Here is a 21,903-nt window from a genome sequence, read left to right on the forward strand (position 1 = left end):
AATCACACGTAGAATACATAAGATAAAATAAGATAAAAACATAAGATGAGAGAAAATGGGGAGAGAAACAGGATAACATTATACAATTTGTGATCATATTTCAATCTCCCAAGGAGGGTTACAGAATCTCTGAGGCCAGTTCTTGGTGATTTTTGCATGCTCCAGCATGGAAGTTGGTAACGTTAAGAGTGGCAGCTGCATGTAATACATTTGTTAATACAGTCTACGAAGAGCTCAAATGTATAAACAATCTAAAAACGTCACAATAAACTAAAATATTCCCAAACAAGAGATAAACAACACAAAGAATAAATGAACAATAAAACATTATCTAAAATGACCTACCACAGAGTAAAATCAATATTATTAGGACTTTAAAACATGATATGCAATACCCCCACGACTCCCGCAAGCGGCTGCAAAAAGCCTTGCACAAGGATCTGTTAACCGCACGCCAGCACCTAAAAGAAGCTCCCTGGCGACCTCAGCATCAGATCTGCCCGGGGCTGCTGCGGTTTAAATGTTTCGCGGCGCAACCCCGGGCACGGCTGGGCGGAAAGCGGCCCTGCGACGCCCAGCCCAGCTGGCTGGGGCACGCTGGGGCGCGGCAGGGCCCTTTCCCGCCCGCGCGGGCCTCGGACCGCGCCCTGCCCCCTTCGAAGACGTCGCCGCACGGGCCGAGGGCCTCGGGACGGGCCGGAGCCCCGCCGGCGCGCTTTTGCGCAAGCGGCGTCCCCGCTCCGCGCTGCGACGGGTCGGCCCCTGCGCGCCGGCCGGGCGGCGTCGGGGCGGGACCGCCGCGCCAGGCGCGGGAGGCGCGTCTGCGCGGAGCCGCTGCCCGCCGCCGCGGCTGGAAGGCGGCGCCTCCCGCCTCCGCCCCGGGCCGCCGCGCGGAGCCATGGCGGCGCCCAGCGGCCGCGGGAGGGCGAGGGGCCCGTTCGGGAGCCGCTTCCTCACCGACCCGGCCCGCCTGTTCCAGCACAACGCCTGGTGAGCGGAGGCCCGGCCGCGCCGCCTCGGCCAGCCCTCTCCGGCGGGGCGCGCCGGCGCCGCCCCAGCTGCTCCCCGGCCCGGCCCGCTCAGGGCGCAATCCCGCGGCGCTTCGGCGGAGAGAAGCCCCGCGGCTGCCAGCGCGCCCCGCCGGGGCGCGCTGGGAGCCGCGGGGCTTCTCTCCGCCGAAGCGCCGCGGGATTGCGCCCTGAGCCAGTTTCCCGCCGCCGCCGCCGCGCCCTGTTCTTCGGCGGGCCCTCGGGCCTCGGCCGGACGCCGCACCGTCGTTGCCGGCTTTGTTTCTTGCATGTGCGCCCCCCCTTCCGCCCGTCTCGAGGAACCCGGGGCGGCGCACCTCGCCCTCGTGCTCCTCTCCACGTTACCCTCACGACAGCCCCGTGAGGCAGGCCGGGTGGGAGGCCCAGAGTCGCCCAGCGGGCTTCGCGGCCGCGCGGGCACGAGAGCCCGGATCTCCCGGCCCGGCGCGCCCGCCATGGCGCCGTCCGACAGCGGCGCCTTGGTCAGGGCAGCTAAACGGCGCCGGCGGCTCCAGGCGGCTCCCTGCCCCGTGGAGCGTGCAGTCTCCAAGCCCGCAGCAGGGGGGACTGTGTCGAGCGTGCGGATGAATGGAGGGAGCGCTCCGCGCTGGGTTCCGCCGCTTGTATTTAGGCGTAGTCTCGGTAAGGATGAGGACCGAGGGATCCTGTCGAAGGCTTCGTTTGGAAAGGTAGTGTATGAAGAGGGTCTTGGGGGAGCAAACGCATGGACGTGTGGAGATGGGTCTCTCCTCGCCTTCCTCGAGCCTCATGACCATACTGATCCCCAGTCCGCTCTGCTGTTTTGTTTTAGCTGCAGCGTCACCTCTGCTCATGTTACCAAACCCATTTTTATGTGGTTGTAAGTCTCGCTCTTCGCTCCAGAATCTGCACATTTTCTTCTTCCCACCCGCCTGCCCAAGGGCTATGTGTCTTAACTTTAAGTTTCCTGAAATAACACGGTTCTCCTGGGTATGGATATATAAGGTCAGCTTGTCTTCTGGTACCGGTGTGGCTCTGAAAAATTGGATTCTGGTATCTAAGATTCACTAAACTGGATTAACATGTTGTTGGTATTTTTCATTTCACTTTCTTTCTTTTTAGATTTTGTAACGTTTTCAGTTTGTTTTGTTTTGTAAAAAATTCACAGTAAAGTAGTGGTAAAAAAAAAAAATTGCTTCCCTTCTCGCAGGGATAACGTGGAGTGGTCTGAAGAGCAGGAGGCTGCTGCGGAAGCAAAGGTCCAAGAGAACAGCATACAGTTTGTATCACAAGATCAGCAAGGTACTCCAGGATACTGAGTGAAAAGTCTAGGCCCATCTCTAGAGCTGGGTAACAGCTCTAGCAACAGCATTTTGGCCCCAGACCAGAGAGAGGTGGTTTTGATTAAGCCCCAGTTAAGTGAATGGAACAAATTAGTGTCTAACTTTCCTCTGGATCTTGCCCACAGTTTTGCCATTACTTACCGAGGTATGAATTTTGTCCTAGGGGAATTTGTATTAGAAACACAGAATTCATAATTATTCATCACTTTGGCGTTATCACAGGTCAGACTTGTATGTTTATCCTCCATAGAACATTGTGGATGTTTTGTTTACGCATAGGCAGAGAGCGATTTGCCCGTGGTTGGTAGGCCTTGTGCTGGAGGGAGCAATCCAACGACCCCTAGACAGCATCTGGGGGACATAGGATTTTTCCGTTTCTGGGCTCCGAGACAGGACCACGGCTCCAACCTCAGAACCCAGATACCACACTCCACACCCCCTCCCCTGCCCCCTCAGAGCCAGGTGTTCTCTCCGCTCTCGGAAACAGAGGACGGAGAAGGGGAAAAAGGGGCGGGAAGGAGACTGCAGAAGCTGCGTTACACAGCTTCCTATGTGCTGCACCTGTCTAGCCAAAAATGCAGGGCAGCTGGCGCATGGAGGCGAAGATTGCCTCCATGGTCCAGCCGTCCTGCATTGGATAGTCAGCCTCTGAGTTTGGAGGCTGATGGCTATTTCCATAGGATTGTGCCCAAAGTCTCTTGCTCTGATTCAATTTTTTAAACATGTCTGAGTATTGGAAGAAGAGTGAATTATTTATTTATTGCATTTCTATCCTGCCTATTTTCCTCTTGGAACCCAAGGCAGTTTACATTATCCTCCTCATCCTCTCCATTTTATCCTCACAACAACCTTGTGAGGTAGGTCGGGCTGAGAGTCTGTGACTGGCCCAAAGTCACCCAGTGGGCTTCCATGGCTGAGTGGGGACGAGAACCCGGATCTCCCGACTCCCGTCCCAACACTCTCATGACATACCATCCCAGAATTTGCACAGAGATGGGTTGAAAGCACTCCTGCATCTGTGTATGGAAGGCCTAAAGGCCAGTGGAAAGGAATTTAGCCTAGCCTTCTCCTTGATGTGTTAGCTTTCAAGTATGCAATCCTGCTCATACATTTTGAGGTGGTACCACAGTCCCATGACAAGCCTTAACCATGAGTTCCCCTGAACATTTGAATAGGCTCTAAATAAGTGATTTGGCTTTCTTGCGTGCAGTTTATTCCCTCCTTTTGGTCAGCATATATTCTTGGCACTACGCTTCCAACAGCCATAGGAAACGGGTTCAACCTAATACTCATGTGTTAGCTAAGGGCTTTTACAGGACCATGTCTGTGTGTCAAGCTTGTGATGTTGGCAGCCTCGTTTGTTTGCTCCATTGATGCATAAGGTGGGAGTGGGAGCTGATCTTAATATCAAAAAGGATGCATGGCTAAGGGGAGCTGAGCTCTCCCTGGAGTCTGTTGCCCAAACTCCAAATCCCCCAGTGTAGCTCTGATATTTGAAGTGAGCCAGGCTGGGAGAAAAGTACCTGGACTGATGGACTGCAGGAACGTAGAAAAGTAGAGGGTTTGGTCCCCTCACCCACACCCCTCTTGTAATGTTAAAATCAGAACCACCGCCTGCTTATATGTGACTGGGGCAGACACATGAGGTAATCGATAGAGGAGGTGGTTCCAAACAGAATGTTGCCAAAATAGGAAGGAGAGGAGATGAAAGTAAATCAAATGGAGACATGTTGATATACTCTGCAAATTAAGTCAAGGAAAGTGTGAAGAAATTAAACTAAAGCTGTAGAAAATATTGAAATGGATACATATTGATGGTTTCAGAACATTTTTTAAAGAATGCCAGGAACAGTTATCACTACAACCACTGAGGACAGGACAAGAAGCAATGGGTGTAACTATAAGAAGATAGAGTTAAGTCAGATTTCAAAATAAAGTCTTCTCACTGTGAGCAATTAAGCAGTGAATGATATCTCGGGAGACTTTCTTTCTTTCTTTCTTTTATTTTTATTTATTTATTTTATCTTTATTTCTTTCTTTCTCTGGAATGAGTTTCAAGGAAAATCTGGTCAGGTGGTTTTATTTAGCCAGATGTCTTAGATGCAGGGTAACCTGTTGCAGGGGCAGCAAATTGAACTGAAACCCTTGGGAATTCCTTCTAAGCTAGGGTACTCTAAACTGCTAAATCTAGTATGTGTCCTTTGAGCCTTGTTCTCTTGCAAAGAACTTGGAGCTGACTTTGGATCGCTTGTATTCTGTCATCATCTTTGCAGATGCTTATGAGATCAATGCCAGCAAGTATTGGAATGACTTCTACAAAACCCATGAAAATGGTTTTTTTAAGGACCGACACTGGCTGTTCACTGAATTTCCTGAGCTGGCTCCAAACCAATATGACAGTCAGGTTGGCAGGCACGTCTCTGAGGATGCTGTGGGGAACACCAAAAACTCTGGCCTTCACAGTGGACTTGGTTCAGTGGAGACTGGAGTCTCAGAGCATCTGGACTCTGAGACAAACAGCTGTAACACCAACCATGAGTTGCGTACATCAGATGAAATGGCAGTAGAGAAGCTGGAGGAACCAAAACTAAGAGATGGTGACTTCCCAGGGTCGTCTGCTACTTACCGAATACTAGAGGTAACAGCACAGTAAATCAGAACCTCAGGATCATCGTGCTGTGTTGGGGTAACGGTCCTTCTGAGCATAGAATCCGTTCTACCGGTAATGGCCAACCAGGTGTCTCCAGTGTGAATTACAGGAACAGTGTGATGGTGATGTTACCTGTGTTAATTTTCACCAAGTAGTTATTGTAGAGATGTCAGCTGTGAACATGGAGGTTGTGCTTGTATGCTTTGGTGGTCTGTAACCACCAGTAGACCTATTGGCCATATAACTCTTCTTTGAAGCCTTTTATGTTAGTGGCCATACATTTTGTAGACAGGTTTCATGTCAGGGAGAGTTTCTCCTTCTGAGCCATGGTGCCTTTCAGTTATGCTGGATGGTGAATATTGTATTTTGAAAGTGATAATTTCAACACAGAGAAAAGTTGCTGGGTCACACCTGGTCTCTGGGGAATACTATATGACTGCCCCCAAAAAGGCAGGGAGCTGGGGGCGGGGGCCTTGGGGCTTGTGGGCAGTTTTATTGAGAGTGATGTATGCCCCTTGGCCAGCACACCATTCTCACTTAAGGGCTGCTGCCTTGTAAAAAGCTAGTTGCTGACCAAGGAGATAATATGTTTGATCTTGGCAATAAAAGGGGGAATTTAAGAGGAGAGTATTTGCTTGTAGGAAGCTGTTGTGAAACAAACACATACAATATAAATTCTTTCCAGAGGGGTAGCCATATTGGTCCATTTCAGCAAAAACAAGGAAAGTCTTCTGGCATCTTAAAGACTAACGCATTTATTATGACAGACTTATTGTCACAGCTGAAAATATTTACTGCCTGTTTGTTTTATTGACAGGTGGGATGTGGTGCAGGAAACACAGTCTTCCCCATTCTCCAAACCAACAAGTAAGATAGACTGCAGGACAAATAACATGTCTTTTTAGAAATACAGTAAAAGCGCGTACATGTCTGTTCAGAAGTGCTCAGAAGTCCCATTGAGTTTAATGGGGCTTACTCCCAGGTAAGTATGTATAGGATTGCAGTTTTGGTATCCAGGCTGGTTCTGATTTATGTTGCTTACAGTGGGAGTCCAGTGAAGTGGGAGTCCAGTGAACTGAGCCTATTTGAATGCTTCCACCATGGCAGAAGTGTCCTGCATATAGTCCAGTCTTCTCCTAGTTTTCAGTGTGCAGACATGGGGAGGTCACTGAGATGCATGATTCTCCCAGCTACATTATGAAGTGATACAGTCCTATACTAGGTGATTTTTTTTTAGTTTTGTATTTTAAAAATACATTTACCTACAGCAATTTTTATTTGTCCTCGTTACAGCTCTGTGGGGTAGGGGTAGGGCAAGATATGGTAACTTCCCCAAGGCTCACCCTATCAGCTTCTTCCATGGGTTTCCCATTTTATCCTTGCAACAACCAGTAGACACCAGACGGTCTCTGCTTCACTTGTGGTCACCGGATTTAGCTCTGGCTCAGCTTCAGCTCTGCCTGACATGCCTCTGCTGCAGCCATCCAGTCAGGGCGACAGTATTTGGAAATCAGAAGTTGACATTTCTGGTTGGAGTGAGCTGTGCTGTGGAGTCGTAGCTTTTCTCATCTTCAACCAGTTCTGTGATGGAAGGAGACTGCAGCTTGCCTGTCCCTGCTTTTCACATGCAGATTCTCCCTCCATGTTATCCTTTTTGCTAGTGTTACCTTTGGAAGTTCCACTACAGCTGACCGTCATTCTTACCCAGTTGGTGGCTGGTTAGCCACTGTGTGAACAGAATGCTGGACAACATGGACCCTTGTTGTGATCCAGCACGGCTCTTCTGTTCTTAAACATTAGAGTGTTTCTTACCTGCCTCCTCTGGTTCCTTTCAGTGATCCAGGCTTATTTGTGTATTGCTGTGACTTCTCCACTATGGCAGTAGACCTCGTCCAGGTAAAAAACAAAAGAATTGAGAGGTTGTTTAATCATCTTGGCAAAAAGTGGGAAATCCCACATTTCTAAAAGTGTGAAGCAACTGCTATTGTCATGTAATACAATTCTGTTGCTAATGTCAAGAGGTAATAGAATTCTACCCTAACAGGTCACAGCCACCATAAAAAAGTACAGAACTTTGGCTTTAGAAGTGGGGCGAGGAACCCATGGACCAAATCCAGTCTGTAGCGTTGGCCCATGCAGTATATTATCTTATTAAGTGAGCAATCAACTGTCCAAAGGAAGAAATTTATTCTACTGCCCAGAGGCTCCTCCCCTCTGCTTTATCTCTGTGCAGGTGCTGCCAGATGGGAGTCTGGACTTGTGGTCCATCACGAGCTTGGTGCTGGCGGCATCCCAGAAGCCCCTGAACCCTGGTTGCTGGTCCAAGAGGCAGGACTGGCCCTCTCATGAGACAGGATGAATGTCCCACCTCAGGTGTGGGAATGGGAGGATCGGCAAATTGCACACTCCTCCCGCCCCCCTGCCCCCAGCTTGGGGACCTCCGCGCAGGTGCTGCCAGGCAGGTGGGCGAGCTAGTGCCACTGGGCAGACAAGTGCTCTGGAGAGCCTCGCTGGCCGCTCTTTTGCTGTGACGTTTGACACAGCAAGTGAGCGGAGCCAACGGGACTCTCCAGAGCTGCCGCCCTCTTGGCAGCACTATAGCAGGTGCACTGGGGAACCCACCGGCCTCGCTCCATGGCAAGTGCTAGTCACAGTGGGAGAGTGGCCAGTGAGGCTCTTCAGAGCAGCCACTTGCCCACCAGTATGAGCTGGTGGGCAGACAGGTGGGTTCTTTGAAGAGCCGTGCGAGCAAGGCCCAAATGCCTGGCTCTGAGGGCCTTCCTTAGAGCCAGGCATGGTTGAAGGGGTATGTATCCCTGGAGCTCTCCCATGGTACAGGCGAACTCCAGGGGCACCTCTCCCACGGTGCCTAGCCCTGAAGGGCTCCCTCAGAGCCATGCATGTGGGCCTGGCTGGCTTTCTGGAGAGCTGTGCTGGTTGCTTTCTCCAGCCAGCACTGAAGGACACGCATTCAGGGAAGCCCCAGAAACAAGCTCGTGCTTCACACAAATGTTTGGGATTTGCCTGGCAGTGTAACACATGTTAGGGTGTGGGTTAAAAGCCGCTGCCTTACTCAGGAGGGCAGGCAGGCTGACAGACCACATGGAGCCACCACTGCCTTGCTTGTGGGGTGGGGCAGGGAGCCCAGAGGATTTGGGTGGCTGAGAGAGAGAAAGAAAGAGATGGGGTACAGTGAGAAAAGAGTTGGGGGCAGAAAGAAATAAAGACACAGCTGTGCTCACCGTTGGCTCCACCCCCCAGCTGATTTTCTCCATGGGTCAATGGCCCTTCATAGAAAAAAGGTTCCCCACCCCTGTTTAATAGTATTTGTTAAAATAAGTGACTGTTCATAGTATAGCTTCCCTTCACTTAGGGCCACTAAACATGAGATTTGTGCAGCTCCTTACACACAATTAATTTCTGTGAGGGAGTTTTGTAATGTTACCAGATGTGGGATACGTGGCTCAACCACACTACAAGCGAGAAGGATCTTGGAATTGTTGTCGATCACAAGCTGAATATGAGCCAACAATGCGATGTGGCTGCAAAAAAGGCAAATACTATTTTGGGCTGCATTCATAGAAGCATAGGTTCCAAGTCCCGGGAAGTACTAGTTCCCCTCTACTTAGCACTGGTTAGGCCTCATCTGGAGTACTGTGTCCAGTTCTGGGCACCGTACTTTAAGAAGGATGCAGACAAGCTGGAGAGGGTTCAGAGGAGGGCAACAGAGATGATCATGGGAATGAAAACAAAGCCTTATGAAGAGAGACTGAAAGAACTGGACATGTTTAGCCTTGAGAAAACAAGACTGAGGGGAGACAGGATAGCGCTCTTCAAGTCCTTGAAAGGTTGTCAGAGAGAGGAAGGCCAGGATCTCTTCTCGATCATCCCAGAGTGCAAGACACGTAATAATGGACTCAAGGGACAGGAAGCCAGATTCCGGCTGAATATCAGGAAAAACTTGTTGGAGCAATGCGACAATGAAACCGATTACCTAGGGAGGTGGTGGGCTCTCCCACACTGGAGGCATTCAAGATGAGGCTGGACAGCCATCTGTCAGGGATGCTCTGACTTGGATTCCTGCATTGAGCAGGGGGTTGGACTCAATGGCCTTGTAGGCCCCTTCCAACCCTACTATTCTATGATTCTATGATTCTGTGTGTGAAGCATCCCTTATTTTAAGTTGAAGCATTCCTAATATCCTGGTGCAGAAATTTGGGGCAGTGTGGTACAACGAGCTGAGCGTTGGTTGTGGATGTGGGGCATGACCCAGGGTCAAATCACTATACAGCCATGAAACTGACTGGGTGAGACTCATCCACATTGCAGTCTCTTTGGCTTAATCTATTCCACAGGGTTGTGGTGAGGGTGAAATAAGGACTGTACTATAAGAAAAATAATTGTGTGAACACACAGGCCCATCCAGAATATGATGCGTCTCGCTGCTTCGCCTTCGTTCACAACCTGTGTGAGAATCAGATGCCCTTTCCAATGCCGGATGAGAGTGTTGATGTCGTGGTTCTCATCTTTGTCCTTTCAGCAATTCTTCCAGAAAAGTACGTAACTCTGAGTTGGGTGTGTTTTACTAACACAGGCAGCAGTGTGTGTTGGGTGGCAGGGGCTGTTGCAAAATTGCATTTTCATGACGAGCAAGAAACTGCAGCAAATCCAGAGTATTTGTGAAAGCACGGGTTATCTATCCTGAAGGTGGGCAGTAGAAATCATTCATTGTGAGCTTTAAATTTTTACTTGACTTCAGCTGCTTACGCTGAGCTACCATCATACCTCAGTAGCTGCTGAATCTTTTCTTTCTCAATCTTTTCCTTTTCGCCAGAATGCAGTGTATTATCAACAGACTTAGCCAGCTCCTAAAGCCTGGTGGAATCATTTTGTTACGAGATTATGGCCGTTATGATCTAGCCCAACTCCGCTTTAAGAAAGGTATGGTGAGGTATGGCGCTATGGCACTTAATGTGGGATGTAGTCACTCCCTCTGCATCTTAGTTATTTTTCTTTAAAGAAGCTTCTAGCCTTAGTTGGGAAATTAGACACCAAAATGGTTTTTAGAAGGTGCAGGAGTGAAGGGTCTTCCTCTCCTCCCTGGGCAAAAGGACAAAAACTGCTGTGTGTAAACCGCTGTGCATGTATGTACAAGTGAATAATGTAAAATGTTTTCCTGCACCTTTTTTGGTCATGCAGAGGGGTTAGTTTTACATGGGCTAATCACCACTATTGATTCCTGCCCATGCAGTGGGAGGAGGGGGTAGCCTCAGGCCAGGCAATAGCCTGGGTTGTTTTCATTACATTCGGTGAGATGTGCATTCCAGTACTACAGACAGAAAGCACACAGCTGAGCTCCAATTGGTGGTAAGGCACAAGAAAAGTAATGGAGCAGGGAAGATTGCTTAACAAGCATGCACATTAAATACCCTGCCATCTGAAAATGGCTTCTGTATGCTTGGGAAAGAAAACGGGGCATAAATATAACAGAAAAAGAGACAATGGAAAAAAGTGTATTTTCACTGGAAGAAAACAAGCGCTTGTGAGGATGATGGAACAGGAGAGCAAAGCGCAGGTTGCATCAGCCTCCTTCAGCCAGAGAGACCAGCCAGCCTCTGCGTACATCCTGCCAGAGTTCTGCAGCTTGGTTCTGAGCTTGGAAACACTTGAGCTGTTGCTGGATTGTGAACCACCCCCTCCCTAGTGGCGTGGCTGTTGAGTGAAGGGGAAAGTGTGAGCGTCTTGCTGCAGCCTTGCGGTCATGGGGCAGCCATCCGCGCCACCACTGTTGCGGAGGAGCAGCAGCAGCGACAGCAGCAAGCGGGAAAAGATGCGCCGGAGCCACAGTTCTCATTCCTCTTTTCCAGGCCAGTGTCTCGCTGATAACTTCTATGTGAGAGGCGATGGTACCAGAGTTTATTTCTTTACACAAGGTAATCAGTTTGCAACTCCAGCCACAGGCTGTGGAGGCTCGGCTCCACTTGCCAACTTGAGGTCACTGATTGGAGGACTGAGCATCTTGGCTGAGGCGCACAGGAAATTGCCTTGTGCCGAGTCCGACCGTTGGTCCATCTAGCCCAGTATTGCCAACACTGACGGACCGACTGGCAGCAGCATCTCTCCAGGATTTCAGGCAGGGTTTTTTCCCAGACCTGCCTGGAGATGCCAGGATTGAACCTGGGACCTCTGGCATGCAAAGCACGTGCTCTACTACTGAGCCAAGGACCCAGGTTCTTTGCAGCCTGGGACGGGCAGCGGGTGGGAATGACATTTTACTAGAGGTTGATGTTGATTGATGGCAGGGAAAGAGACCAGAGTAGACAACATGATGCTTTTGAGGCATTTCTGGTGTGGCCTTTATATGCACGTAGAGCTATGGTGTACTTTCCCTGGCTATGAGAATTAGATACCATTTTTTTTGTTTGTGTTTAAAAAAAACCCTGAAGGCACGATAGCAGAAATACTCATGTCTTTGAAACAAGGCGGTAAGGAAGGAAGAAACTCAAGGATGATAAATTAAAAATTGGGTAGCCAACCTTTCTGGGCTGTAGGCACATTTGGCAATTTGAAAAACTCCTGGGCACCACCACAAAATGGCTACCATGGGAAGCATAGCAAAGGAAAAGTAACCTGCCCCAAATTACTGAGTACAAGGCAGAGGTGGGGTTTGAGACCCAACACATGAAATAGAACCAACCCAAACTTACTTTACAGAAATTATAGCTGCCAGTAAGAAAATGTTTTTTAAGTGGGAGGGATAGGGCACGAAGAAAGACTTGGTGGGCATGACGAAAGGTATCTGGGGGTACATTGGTGCCTGCAAGCACCACGTTGCCTACTCCGATTTAAATGCTAGTTTACAGAAGCTCAATTCAGATATTGCAGCTAGAAAAACAATTTAGCTGCTGGAAAAGAACTGCAGGCTTGCATGTTCTTCATGGTAACTATAGTTTGCCATGCTATCCCAATTAGGCAAACTTCAGTTACTGCTGACCATTGTTTGCCTCCAAACCAGTGAGCTTTTTATTCTGGTATCAATTGGATACACTCATGAAGGATTCTTAGTTATTTCTGTTTTGATGTCTTCCTCCAAGATCTTGAATTTTACTTTACCTGTGACACACTGTGGTCTGGATGGTGTATGGGTGATCGGGGCTGGGGAGATGGAGGTTTGCAGTAGAGGGTTAAACTAGATTGCCCTTTAGTTCTTTATTTCCCTTCCAGAGAGAGGATGAATTTCTCACAGCCAAAGTTCTGATTGCAGCCAGTCAGTCAGATCATATTACACCAATTTTGAACCAGCTTCACCGATTGCTAGTTGGTTTCCAGGTTCAGACTTCAGGGGTCTAGTTTTGACTCTTTAAAGCCCTAAATGGCCTGGGACCAGATTGTCTCACCTTCCTTCATGTGAGCCTGCCTGAGAACTTCATTTATCTCCGGAGGCCCTGCTTCAAGGTCATCCCCCACCCCCATCATAAATATGGCAGGTCTGGATGGCCTTTTCTGCTGTGGTGCCCAAGATCTGGAACAGTCTCCCAAGGGAGGTTTGCTTGGCCTCTTCATGGCTTGCTTTTAGATAGGTGGCCAAAATGTTTTTAGAAAGCCTTACTTTTTTGAAAAAATGCTGGTTTTATTGATTTTTTGTCTTATTTATTGTGCGGTGTTCTATCTTGATTGTAAACCGTCTTATAAATGCTGAAAATGAATAAATGAAATCATTTCCTTTGTCTCTTAGATGAGATGGATTTGCTCTTCTCTGCTGCTGGCTTAGAGAAAGTTCAGAATGTGGTGGACCGTCGCCTCCAGGTGAATAGAGGAAAACAAATCACCATGTACAGGATCTGGATCCAGTGTAAATACCGCAAGCCCTCCAGGCCAAGGGGAGTCGAGGAGTCTCTGGCAGAGAGGACGCCCTCTCACCAGTGTGGCTGAATGTAATGAGGCCTTCCCTGCCCAGAAGGCTGCCCCATGATGCAAGGGAAACGGTCACAGACTTGGTACAGCAGCACGGCTCTGCTGCGCTTGTCAGAGGCAAAGCTTAGTGGCGCTGCCCTCCACTTGAAGTGAAAATTTAAAATTTGCTGGGGCAAGGATGCCTCAGAATGCTTAATACTTGTAATGAGCTTGAACATAATATTGTGACTTTCAGAGCTATTCCTAGAGTCTCAATTCACAGACTTCCTTCTGAATTTCTTAGGTTTATGCATTATTCCTCCAGAAATGGCACTGAGGTTCCAGCTGTACTGCTCCCTCTTTCCACCTCTGCCTAGCTCAGCTTGGAGTGTCTGCCTCCTGCCACTTCTTTGGCCAGGGGGTGGGGGTCGGTTTAAAACTGGAAGCAGATGCTTCTGCTCTCTTGTGGTTGCCCACATGAGAGGACAGGGGGGCTATGCAACGCTGTGGCTCACATAGGCTTGACTGTGAAAGCCTGGGGTGGGGGACATGTAGCCGTCAGTGTCATCTGGCTCTCCAGACACTGTGGACCCTCTCTTGCTCCATCTGGACTGCCCTCTAGGATTCATGTCTGAAGAAAGCAAGGCCTGTGCTAAAGGCCTATTTACTCCAGCATTCTGTTCCCATAGCAGCCAACCAGATGCCTATGAGAAGCCTCCTGTATGTGTTCCCTAGCAACTGGGATTCAGAGGTATATGTACTGGTGTAGGTCAGAAAAATCTCCATGAAGTTGTCCAATTCTCAGCTGTCCAAGTTGGTGGCCATCTCTACATCTTGCGGTAGTGAATTCTATAGTTTATGTGCAGTGTGAGGAAGTACTCCGTTTATCTGTTCTGAATCACCCACCATTCAGCTTCATTGGTTGACCTTGGGTTCTAGCATTAGATGAGGGCGAAAAGCCTCTTGCTATCTTTGTCCATACCATGCATAATTTATTTCGCTTCATTATGTATGTGTGCGCACGTATTTGTGCATGAAGTAGTGAGAGGATGGTATAGCTCAGAGCGCTATGCAGTGCTGCAAACACTGGCCACTGTTGTCCATGTGCGTAATGTTAAACCCTTGTTCAGCAGTATGTGCAGACTTGTCCACTTACTAAACCATGGTTTGTTTTAAACCAGTTTTATATTACAGCCGAATCCAGCCACTTACGTATATTACTGTGGGCTTACTCCTAAACTAGCAGCCTAAGAGGTCACCATGGCCACCAAATCCAGATGTCATTTGTATCTCACTAGGATCACCCACTGAGCCCATATGGGTAACCTTGTACTCCTATTTCATGTCCTCCAAATATGTGAGATCTGTGGTATTTCTAGTTCTCAAAATTATGAACATTTATGACTCTTATCAATTAAACACCATGAACCCACTTTCCATCTCATTGAGAAACACTTTTTTGCCCTGCAACTCCTGTTTTCCCTAGAAAGTTATGGACACTTTTTACAGTCCAACTCGAAGCATGTTTTACTCAGAAGCAAGTCCCATTTTGTACAATGGGATTTCTTCCAAATAAGTGTGCATAGGATAAGAGCCTCCACCTTCAAGTAAGTGATCTTGTTTAGCATACTTGCATGTGTAAAATAAGAACCAAACAGAAACTTGCCTCCAAGCATACATTAATTATGCATTGCAAGACGTGTAGACTGCACAACCAGTGGTTTTCAGTTAGGTCCTAAGTTTTTTAAAGGCACTACTAAGCTGCAGACAAATATATTTTAATTGTTAATACAATCAGTTGGTAAGCATGCCTGCTCAGATGATAAATTTTAGGGTTTTTTATTCTCTTGGCTGAATACGGCTGCAGCATCGCAGTAGACTGACTCCATTTCTTCAAGTCCTGGCAAAAGGGAAGGGACCGACTCAATCCTTAATCTTTAAGGCAGGGTGGTGGTGGTGTTCTGCTGGGCAGTACCCAGTGGGAATATCCCATCTCTGTCAGTGGACACAGAAGCCCTATGTGGCTTCATGTAGTCCGATCCTTACTTGAAAATGGGTGCTGCTGAGTTCAGTGGGACTTACTCCCAGGTAGGCATGTGCAGGTTGCAATTTTAGATGGGAATAAGTCCCACTGAACTCAGCGGGATTTACCTCTTAAGCAAGCATGCAAAAGAATGGGCTGTATGTAGATATATTGGTAGCTAGCAAGAGGTAAGAATATTCATGCTTTAAGGAAAAACACAGTGACAAGAATAGGCAACTATACTTGAAAAGTGTAACTTGTAGGGTGGCCATACTGGAAATCCCTTTTAGCGTGGACATGCATTCTTTGCAGGCTAGTTAAGAGCCACCAGCAGAATGTTTTGCATTTAGAAGTCCCACAGCAAGGCTGGCAATCCTATGCACACATTTTGGGGAGGATAAAGCAATCCTAAGTGCAGAGGTCTATTGTAGTTTAAAAAAAAAGGTGTCCCCAGCCAGTCGTGTCCGACTCTAGGGTGTGGTGCTCATCTCCATTTCTAAGCCGAAGAGCCAGCGCTGTCCGAAGACGCTTCCGTGGTCATGTGGCCGGCATGACTGAACACCGAGGTGCACGGAACGCTGTTACCTTTCCCGCCGAGGCAGTACCTATTTATCTACTTGCAATTTCTTGCTTTCGAACTGCTAGGGTGGCAGGAGCTGGGACTGAAGACAGGAGCTCACTCCGTCACGCGGCACTCGGGTCTCGAACTGCTGTCCTGCCAACCTTCTGGTCTGCAGTTCAGCGTCTTAACCACTAAGCCACTCTGCTGCACCCAAACACCTGGCCATGGAGGGGCAACCACCGGGACCCAAAAATGCCTTGCCTGTGGTGTCCAAAGAAATTACGCTGCCAGAAACCAGTCAGGAACCCTTGCCCACAGCCTGCCTAGCAACACAAGCAGCCAGTGAGGCCACACCACTGCACGCACACACCCTCACATAAATGTCCCCAGCAGCACATGCAAGCTGCCTCATGAGTAAAGGGGCCGAGGCACCGGCAGCAAACCAAGTCCTGCTGCGGTGCAACCTCGTAATGCACACGTGTCCAGGGTGCTGCTGGTTACAGTCCCTCACGGTGCCTCGTTCTCTGCAGCAAGCTGAAGCTCGTGTATACAGTGGCTGCCCAGTGAAGAGCTGGAGTGGGGCCGGCTTGCAGCAGAGCGAGCAAGGGGAGGGGTGGATGCACTGTGCCAGGACGTGCCACTCATTCTTGTGCCACTAGCACTGTACCATTGCACCCTGAGAAGCGGAGCGAGGGCCCGCAGGAGCTCGGTCTCTGCCCTTCATCAGCATGAAGAGGAAGCCATTGGGCTTGTGACGGTCGTCTCGCCAGGGGCTGCTTGCACCAGGTGGGCATCCCCATGGCTGCTAGGACCCGAGATTGCCTTGGCGGATAATCACGTGCCCACCCCAACTTGGCATCTGTGCAAAAGGAGGCAGCACCTTCCCCATCTTTTACTCACCCAGCTCCCCTGAATAGGCACAGCCCAGAATAGCAGTCAAAGCCATGAAAGTCAGCTGAAGCAGTTAAGGCAATTAGAACAATGTCAATCCCTTTGGTCAAAGTGAGATAAAGGATGCTCAAAGGCAGCCGGGAGAGCAGGTGCTGAGCAAGAATGAAACCTGGCCCCCACCGCAGGCACAGCGACAGACCTGACGATGTACCAGTGAGGTCCAAGGATGTTGCCTACCCTTTGTCGCTCCCCTGCCATGCAAACACACCCACCCAGCCGCAGCATCAAGCAAATGAAAATAGGGCCACCTGGCTGATCACAGTGTGTGCAATAAGCTCATGACAAGGTTAGACAACTTGGGGGGGGGGCAGGGGCCACTTCCTGCCCCAGAGACCCCCTCTGCAGGCCACACTCCTGCAGACTTTAAAAAGACAAATTTGGCCTGGAAACAACCTACATTTGTCCTAGTCAAGCTTCTGTGGTGGTTTTAACACCAGACCACTGACTTTTTTGCTGTCACATTCCAGCATCACAGCAGCTGCAACAGAACAGTGGGCAACGTGCTGGCTGCCCTAGCCTCGCAGGACACACTGGATGCATGAGGGGCAGCTGTAACCACTAGGCCCCAAGGATGCTTCCCATCACCCACAGCAGTGGGATGACAGGAGAATGGGCCTATGGGGCCTCGTCGATGGCCCGTTACCCCAGAGGCCAAGATCTTAAGGAAAGACCTCTTCAGCCACCCTTGCTTCTCCTCCTATTCACTCCCACTGCAGATGGAGCTGCAAATGCCACTACTGGAGGCAGACCTCCAGGGCCAGAAAGCCCACTATGCTCTGGAGCATGCCTGCTGCTGCCCACCTCAGTGACGGATCAGGAGCACACCTGGGCCTCCCCACCTGGACTGGGATGCCACTGAGGGTCTCTGCACTGCTAGGGCCGCATGTTCAAGAAATGCTACAATCCCAGCACAGCAGCCTGGCCCTCCATTAGATGCTGGCAAGCTTGCGCTATTCTGGAACTGGACTGCCAGTGGGATATGATGGGTTTCCATGCCGTCTCCCAGTTCTCCATCAGAAGCACTCCAAATACTTTTTAATGGGTGCCATGTCTTTCACTGCAGTGAATTATTTTCCTTTTCTATGGCTGATGAAAATCTGACAAGGATCTGGGATTCCTATGTGACTGCGGGGTTCTGTTGCCTGCGTTATCCAGTGTTGGGTCACTCGCACGTCAGAGGTGGTGTCCAGAATTGTGGGCAATACCGCCCAATGTTATCTTGAAGCACAGGATCCCAGTGATGGTGGATGGCTCTGGTAAGGACACTCCAGAGATCCCACTGGCTGGCAAGGAAGGGGACTCCCCAGGGCCAGGATCCCCATGGAGCGCAAGCCTGATTGTGTAGCTATGGAATTCTTTGGCCCATGAGTTGTATTTATCAGCAGGATAGGGAAAGTGTTGGGGTGGCCCCAATTACCAACACGGGGCTGCTGGCTGGATGGCCCAATCCCTGCAATTCATGCACATCCGTGCCACTTTACAGCCCTCTTCTCAGGTCTTGTGCCCAACCACCCTGCCCGGTCTCTTGTTGGAGGTATGTTTGGCCACACTAACTACTCCCTCCTTGGCTTCATGGAGCTTCCTCCTCTTTGTAGTGGGACTTTCAGGCGCTCGAGACTTGGGCTTCCAACCCTGGCCATGCCTTGCACCACTGGTTGTTCCCCTGGGTTGTCTTTAGGCTCCAGCACAGACACAACTCACGCAGACTGAGGCAGGCTTCCACACTTTGTGTTCCTCCAGAACCTTGTACAACTTCCATCAGCACCAGCAAACATGGTCCATGGGTAGGGACAATAGGAACTTAATTTATAGCATCTGAAAGGACCCAGGTTGAGGAATGCTGCTCTGAGGGATCCCTTCCTGCCAAGCCGATTGCAAGTAAAAGCAGTGCAGTTCAACAGCAGATCCAGACGTCAGCCATCCTTGCTGAGCAGCAGTAGAGTGGAGGCAGACACGACCAGGGCGGGAGGCGTGGCTGTCAGCCATTCCCCTGGTGCTTCCCTAAAAGTCAACTGCCTTGGACAGTGACCAAATGGGCAACAAGTGCAGAGTGCTTCTGCGGTCCGGACTGCTGCACCTGTGCCATAATTGCCTGTCATGGCGATTGCAATGGTGCAGAAGCCTAGCTGAAGGGAGATGTTTGACAGCCACACCTGAAACAGACTGAAGCTTCCTAGTGAGCAGAATTTGTAGGACTGCAGTAACGTGGTGGCTATCTATTCCTGTTGGATGGCAGCCTGTGGAGAGAAGAGCTGGGAGAGAACGAGCCGTTGGCAACATCTGTGACACCACATGCAAAAGCTGGCATGCCAGGGCAGCATGGGTTGAAGTCATGGTGTGGTGGGAATGGGGCTCCCTGGGTGCAGCAAGCGGTGCTCACGTATCAGCCTCTCCCCTCTGCCACGAGGGAAGACGGGGGAAAGCCATGAGTGCCGTTCCTCCTATTGTCCTCTTCGGGGTTGAAATGGACCTCTGTGGGTGGGGACAATATGCATGGCTGAGAGCATCCAGGTCTGATTCTGCAAGACAAAGGTAAATATGGATGGCTAGCCAATGGCCTGAGCAGTTTGCTGTGGACCATGGAAAGTTGCACTAGAGAATTTGTTCTCTTGTGGATGCTGCTACAAGAGCAAACAGCATCTGCTGAATTGCACTCTGCTTTCACAATATCGACACACATGGGAAAGGGGGATTGGGGGGAAAGGGGTCGGTTTCAGTAGGCAGCCATTGCAGCCTGTGCCTTGCCAGGAAGGAGGGGGTGCTCTGTCTTGGGCCCCTGTGTTGGAGGAATGTGCGGGTGGGGAGCCTGCCTTCATCTGCTCATGGGAGTGAAGTACCTGGGACAATGTGCCAATTCAAAGAGGGAGGGGGAAGACCGGAGACAGCATCAGATTCCCCGCATTCAAAGGTAGTACCCAGTCTCAACATTGGGTGGGTGGGCGGGCGGGCGAGTCAGGGCACAAGGAAGACAGTTTCAGCAGTTCTAACAAGTGTCTGTGCCCCCCCCCCCCCAATGCCTTACCTAGGCAGGGTGCTGTACTCTGTGAGCCCGGTTCCTGGGCTGGTATTTGGTGTTTGTGGCTGCAATCCTCCGAGGATGCCAGGATATGGGGGTTCTAAACAGAGAGCTGTTAGCAGAACATATGAACTCCCACTTGTGCTGCAAGGATTGTTTCTGTGTGCAAAGCCCTCTCTGCGATAGAGAGTACAACCCTGAGTTGTCAAAGTGCCCTTTCTCCATAGGTTTTCCCCCATGTGAACTCCAAGTGCACATGACATGAGGCCAGAAAGATCTAGCTCCATGCCATGTGATCTGTCATGTGGGTTCTGGTCTGCCTGTTTGGGCTTTATAAACTGGCAGTGGCGTGCCGTGATAGGTTGTAAAGCAGCACCCAATCTGGACATTCATTGTTCCATTGCGGGTGGGGCAGGAAACAGAACTCAATGGGAGGGAAATTAGTTACACTAGCTCTTGCCCAGGTGAAACTTGCCTTCAGAGTGGGCATGTCCATGGAATGAAGGAGGTTTGGATGAGCTATTTGCTCACATCATGCCCTCCCCCATTTCCCCCTCCACTGGCATTTCCTCCCTAATGGAGCAGATCTCTCGGCTGAGTGCTGGGGAGAATGCCACCTCTTCTTAGCACCCTCCAACGGGCAGATCTTTCAGTTAGGATTACAGCGCAGGTCCTCTTAAACAAAGTAGAAATTAACTTCCAATTCACCAAGTATAGGATCACGCCATAAGGCTGCAATCCTGTGCACTTATCTGGCAGGAAAAGCTGCACCCGAGTGGCCTGAACCACTTGGAAGCTGCTTCATGTTTCCTAGTATGTGTCTTGCAGCACTTCTCTAAATGTTAAGCAAGCACTACGTTTTAAGCAACCTTATGTTGCAGGTGTCAGTGAGCCTGATTATTTGTCCTGCATTTTAATGTTGGTGCTTCAGAAAGCTGCATCCTCAGTTATGTTATGTATAACAAAACAGTTTTACAGAACCGCTTGGGGCTCTGTGCAGTCCTGGGGCAAAGAATCCCCTTGCAGGCTGGCAGTGGCAGGCGGCAGCAGCACTCTGAACAGTGCCAGGTGGCTAGATCTATTTCCCACAATGCTCTGGATGCAGCATCCCTCCAAGGCATTCTGAGCAGCTCCACTCAGTTGCCCAGTGGTGCTTGAAGCACAGGCTGGTATTTTTTAAGGGGGTCCAGGCCATCAGCAGTGGATCCTGCCAGCGTGCTGGGGCCTCAGCAGCTGCCCAATGATGATGCTTCTGAGGGAAGAGCAGCTGTAATTCCCTGGGGAAATGACTAGCTATCAGTTTTGGAAGGGGGGTGTCTTTCAGGGGATAAGAAGTCAAGTAAGCCAAAGAGATGTGTGATTCCACCCGCCCAGCCTTGACTTTTAGGGATTCAGTTGCTGCTTCAAGAAAACTCTGATTTTCAGCAAATACATGTGGAGTGCTTAGTCTCCTAGTTCACTCAACATGAAGGGCAAGAGACGATATGAATCCCCTCCCCATGGTGTACTTTACCTCAAGCTATCCCCACTCCGCTTGCCAGGATTTTAATTTTTTATTGGCACATTAATATTGCACACTTCTGGCGACTGACTGCCGGTCTGTCCTGGAAAAGCCTCCATCCACCTGCTCATCAACTAAGGCTGCAATCCTGTGCCCACTTACCTGGGAGTAAGCTTCACTGGACTCAGTGGGGCTGGCTTGAGGTATAGGATTGCACTTTAAACCATGCCCCAGGGAACTGCCACCTCCTTCATGACCACCCCACCATACCTTTTATACCTCTCCCAGGCTCTCTCAAGGTCACGAAATTCCTCCTTGCGCGAATCTCTTCAGGAAGCCACAAACCATCGCAGGCTGTTCTGCACGCTCTTTTCTCCCCCAAAGGCGCTGCGTCTGGAATTGCCCCTTTGGCGCGAACGCCCTCACTCAGCGGCGCGCCCCTTGGCTTTCTCAATACAGAACCGGCCTGAAGCTGCCCTTCCCTTCCCTTCCGCGCGCCCTGGCGAGACAGACCTTCCCGCGCGGACCCCTCGCCTAACAGCGCGTGGCCCCATCTCGGGTGGAGAGGCGCCCGACCACCAACGCGGGGCACCGCCCTGGCCACAGCCCCCGCCATGCCCCTCTTGTGGCACGGGGGCCCGCCGGGCATCCCCCCCGACGCACGCAGCCGGCCCTCGCGTCGCCAGCACCGCCACGCGGGCCTCGCCCCCCGAGGGAGACCCCGCCCCGGCACTCCTCCGCCCTCGCAGCTGCCCCTTGAGCCGCGGGGCCCCCGCCTCGCGGCCACCCCAGCAGCGCGAAGCAGCCTCGTGCCCGCGTGAAGCCCCGCCCCTCGCGAGCCCCCTCCGTCCTCGCGGCTCCGCCCCGCGCCTCTGGCGCCTCCTCGCACTGACCCGACCCCTCCCGCACCTCTTCTCACTAGCACCAACTTCCCCCTCCCACCCGTGCAAATCTCGC

General features: G+C 50.5%; 2 protein-coding genes across 5 annotated transcripts; one reads left to right on the top strand and one right to left on the bottom strand.

The window, feature by feature from the left end:
* Positions 1-804: 804 nt before the first annotated feature.
* On the top strand, positions 805-13,148 carry LOC146340885 (tRNA N(3)-cytidine methyltransferase METTL2-like). 4 transcript variants are annotated; one of them, XM_084804391.1, is made up of 9 exons: positions 805-990; positions 2,218-2,309; positions 4,624-4,988; positions 5,818-5,867; positions 6,836-6,896; positions 9,417-9,556; positions 9,835-9,941; positions 10,868-10,933; positions 12,736-13,148. In XM_084804391.1, the coding sequence occupies exons 1-9, from the start codon at positions 899-901 to the stop codon at positions 12,930-12,932; spliced, it is 1,170 nt and encodes a 389-aa protein (XP_084660517.1). In that variant the 5' UTR covers positions 805-898; the 3' UTR covers positions 12,933-13,148. The 4 variants fall into 4 exon arrangements, with proteins under 4 accessions (XP_084660517.1, XP_084660518.1, XP_084660519.1 ...); XM_084804393.1 differs by lacking the exon at positions 805-990 and adding an exon at positions 1,321-1,717; XM_084804392.1 differs by lacking the exon at positions 10,868-10,933.
* A 5,566-nt stretch (positions 13,149-18,714) lies between these two features.
* LOC146340886 (uncharacterized) lies at positions 18,715-21,898 on the bottom strand. The gene is made up of 3 exons (XM_084804396.1): positions 21,217-21,898; positions 19,452-19,557; positions 18,715-18,948 (listed from the first exon to the last, which is right to left on the bottom strand). The coding sequence occupies exons 1-3, from the start codon at positions 21,593-21,595 to the stop codon at positions 18,813-18,815; spliced, it is 621 nt and encodes a 206-aa protein (XP_084660522.1). The 5' UTR covers positions 21,596-21,898; the 3' UTR covers positions 18,715-18,812.
* Between the last annotated feature and the right edge of the window lie 5 nt (positions 21,899-21,903).

The sequence above is a fragment of the Heloderma suspectum genome, chromosome 6 (assembly GCF_057233095.1).
Source record: "Heloderma suspectum isolate Gila_16-S chromosome 6, 16-S_ref, whole genome shotgun sequence".
NCBI lineage: Eukaryota > Metazoa > Chordata > Lepidosauria > Squamata > Helodermatidae > Heloderma > Heloderma suspectum.

Bases quoted from the DNA above. Each gene is read 5' to 3' on its own strand.
- LOC146340885 (XM_084804393.1), top strand. From the start codon at position 1,617: ATGGAGGGAGCGCTCCGCGCTGGGTTCCGCCGCTTGTATTTAGGCGTA. The intron at 9,557-9,834 runs GTACGTAACTCT...CCTTTTCGCCAG, and splicing joins TCAGCAATTCTTCCAGAAAA to AATGCAGTGTATTATCAACA. The intron at 9,942-10,867 runs GTATGGTGAGGT...CCTCTTTTCCAG, and splicing joins CCAACTCCGCTTTAAGAAAG to GCCAGTGTCTCGCTGATAAC.
- LOC146340886 (XM_084804396.1), bottom strand. From the start codon at position 21,595: ATGCCCGGCGGGCCCCCGTGCCACAAGAGGGGCATGGCGGGGGCTGTG. The intron at 19,558-21,216 runs GTATGGTGGGGT...TTCTGCTAACAG, and splicing joins GCCTGGGAGAGGTATAAAAG to CTCTCTGTTTAGAACCCCCA. The intron at 18,949-19,451 runs GTAAGGCATTGG...TTTGTCTTGCAG, and splicing joins GAGTACAGCACCCTGCCTAG to AATCAGACCTGGATGCTCTC.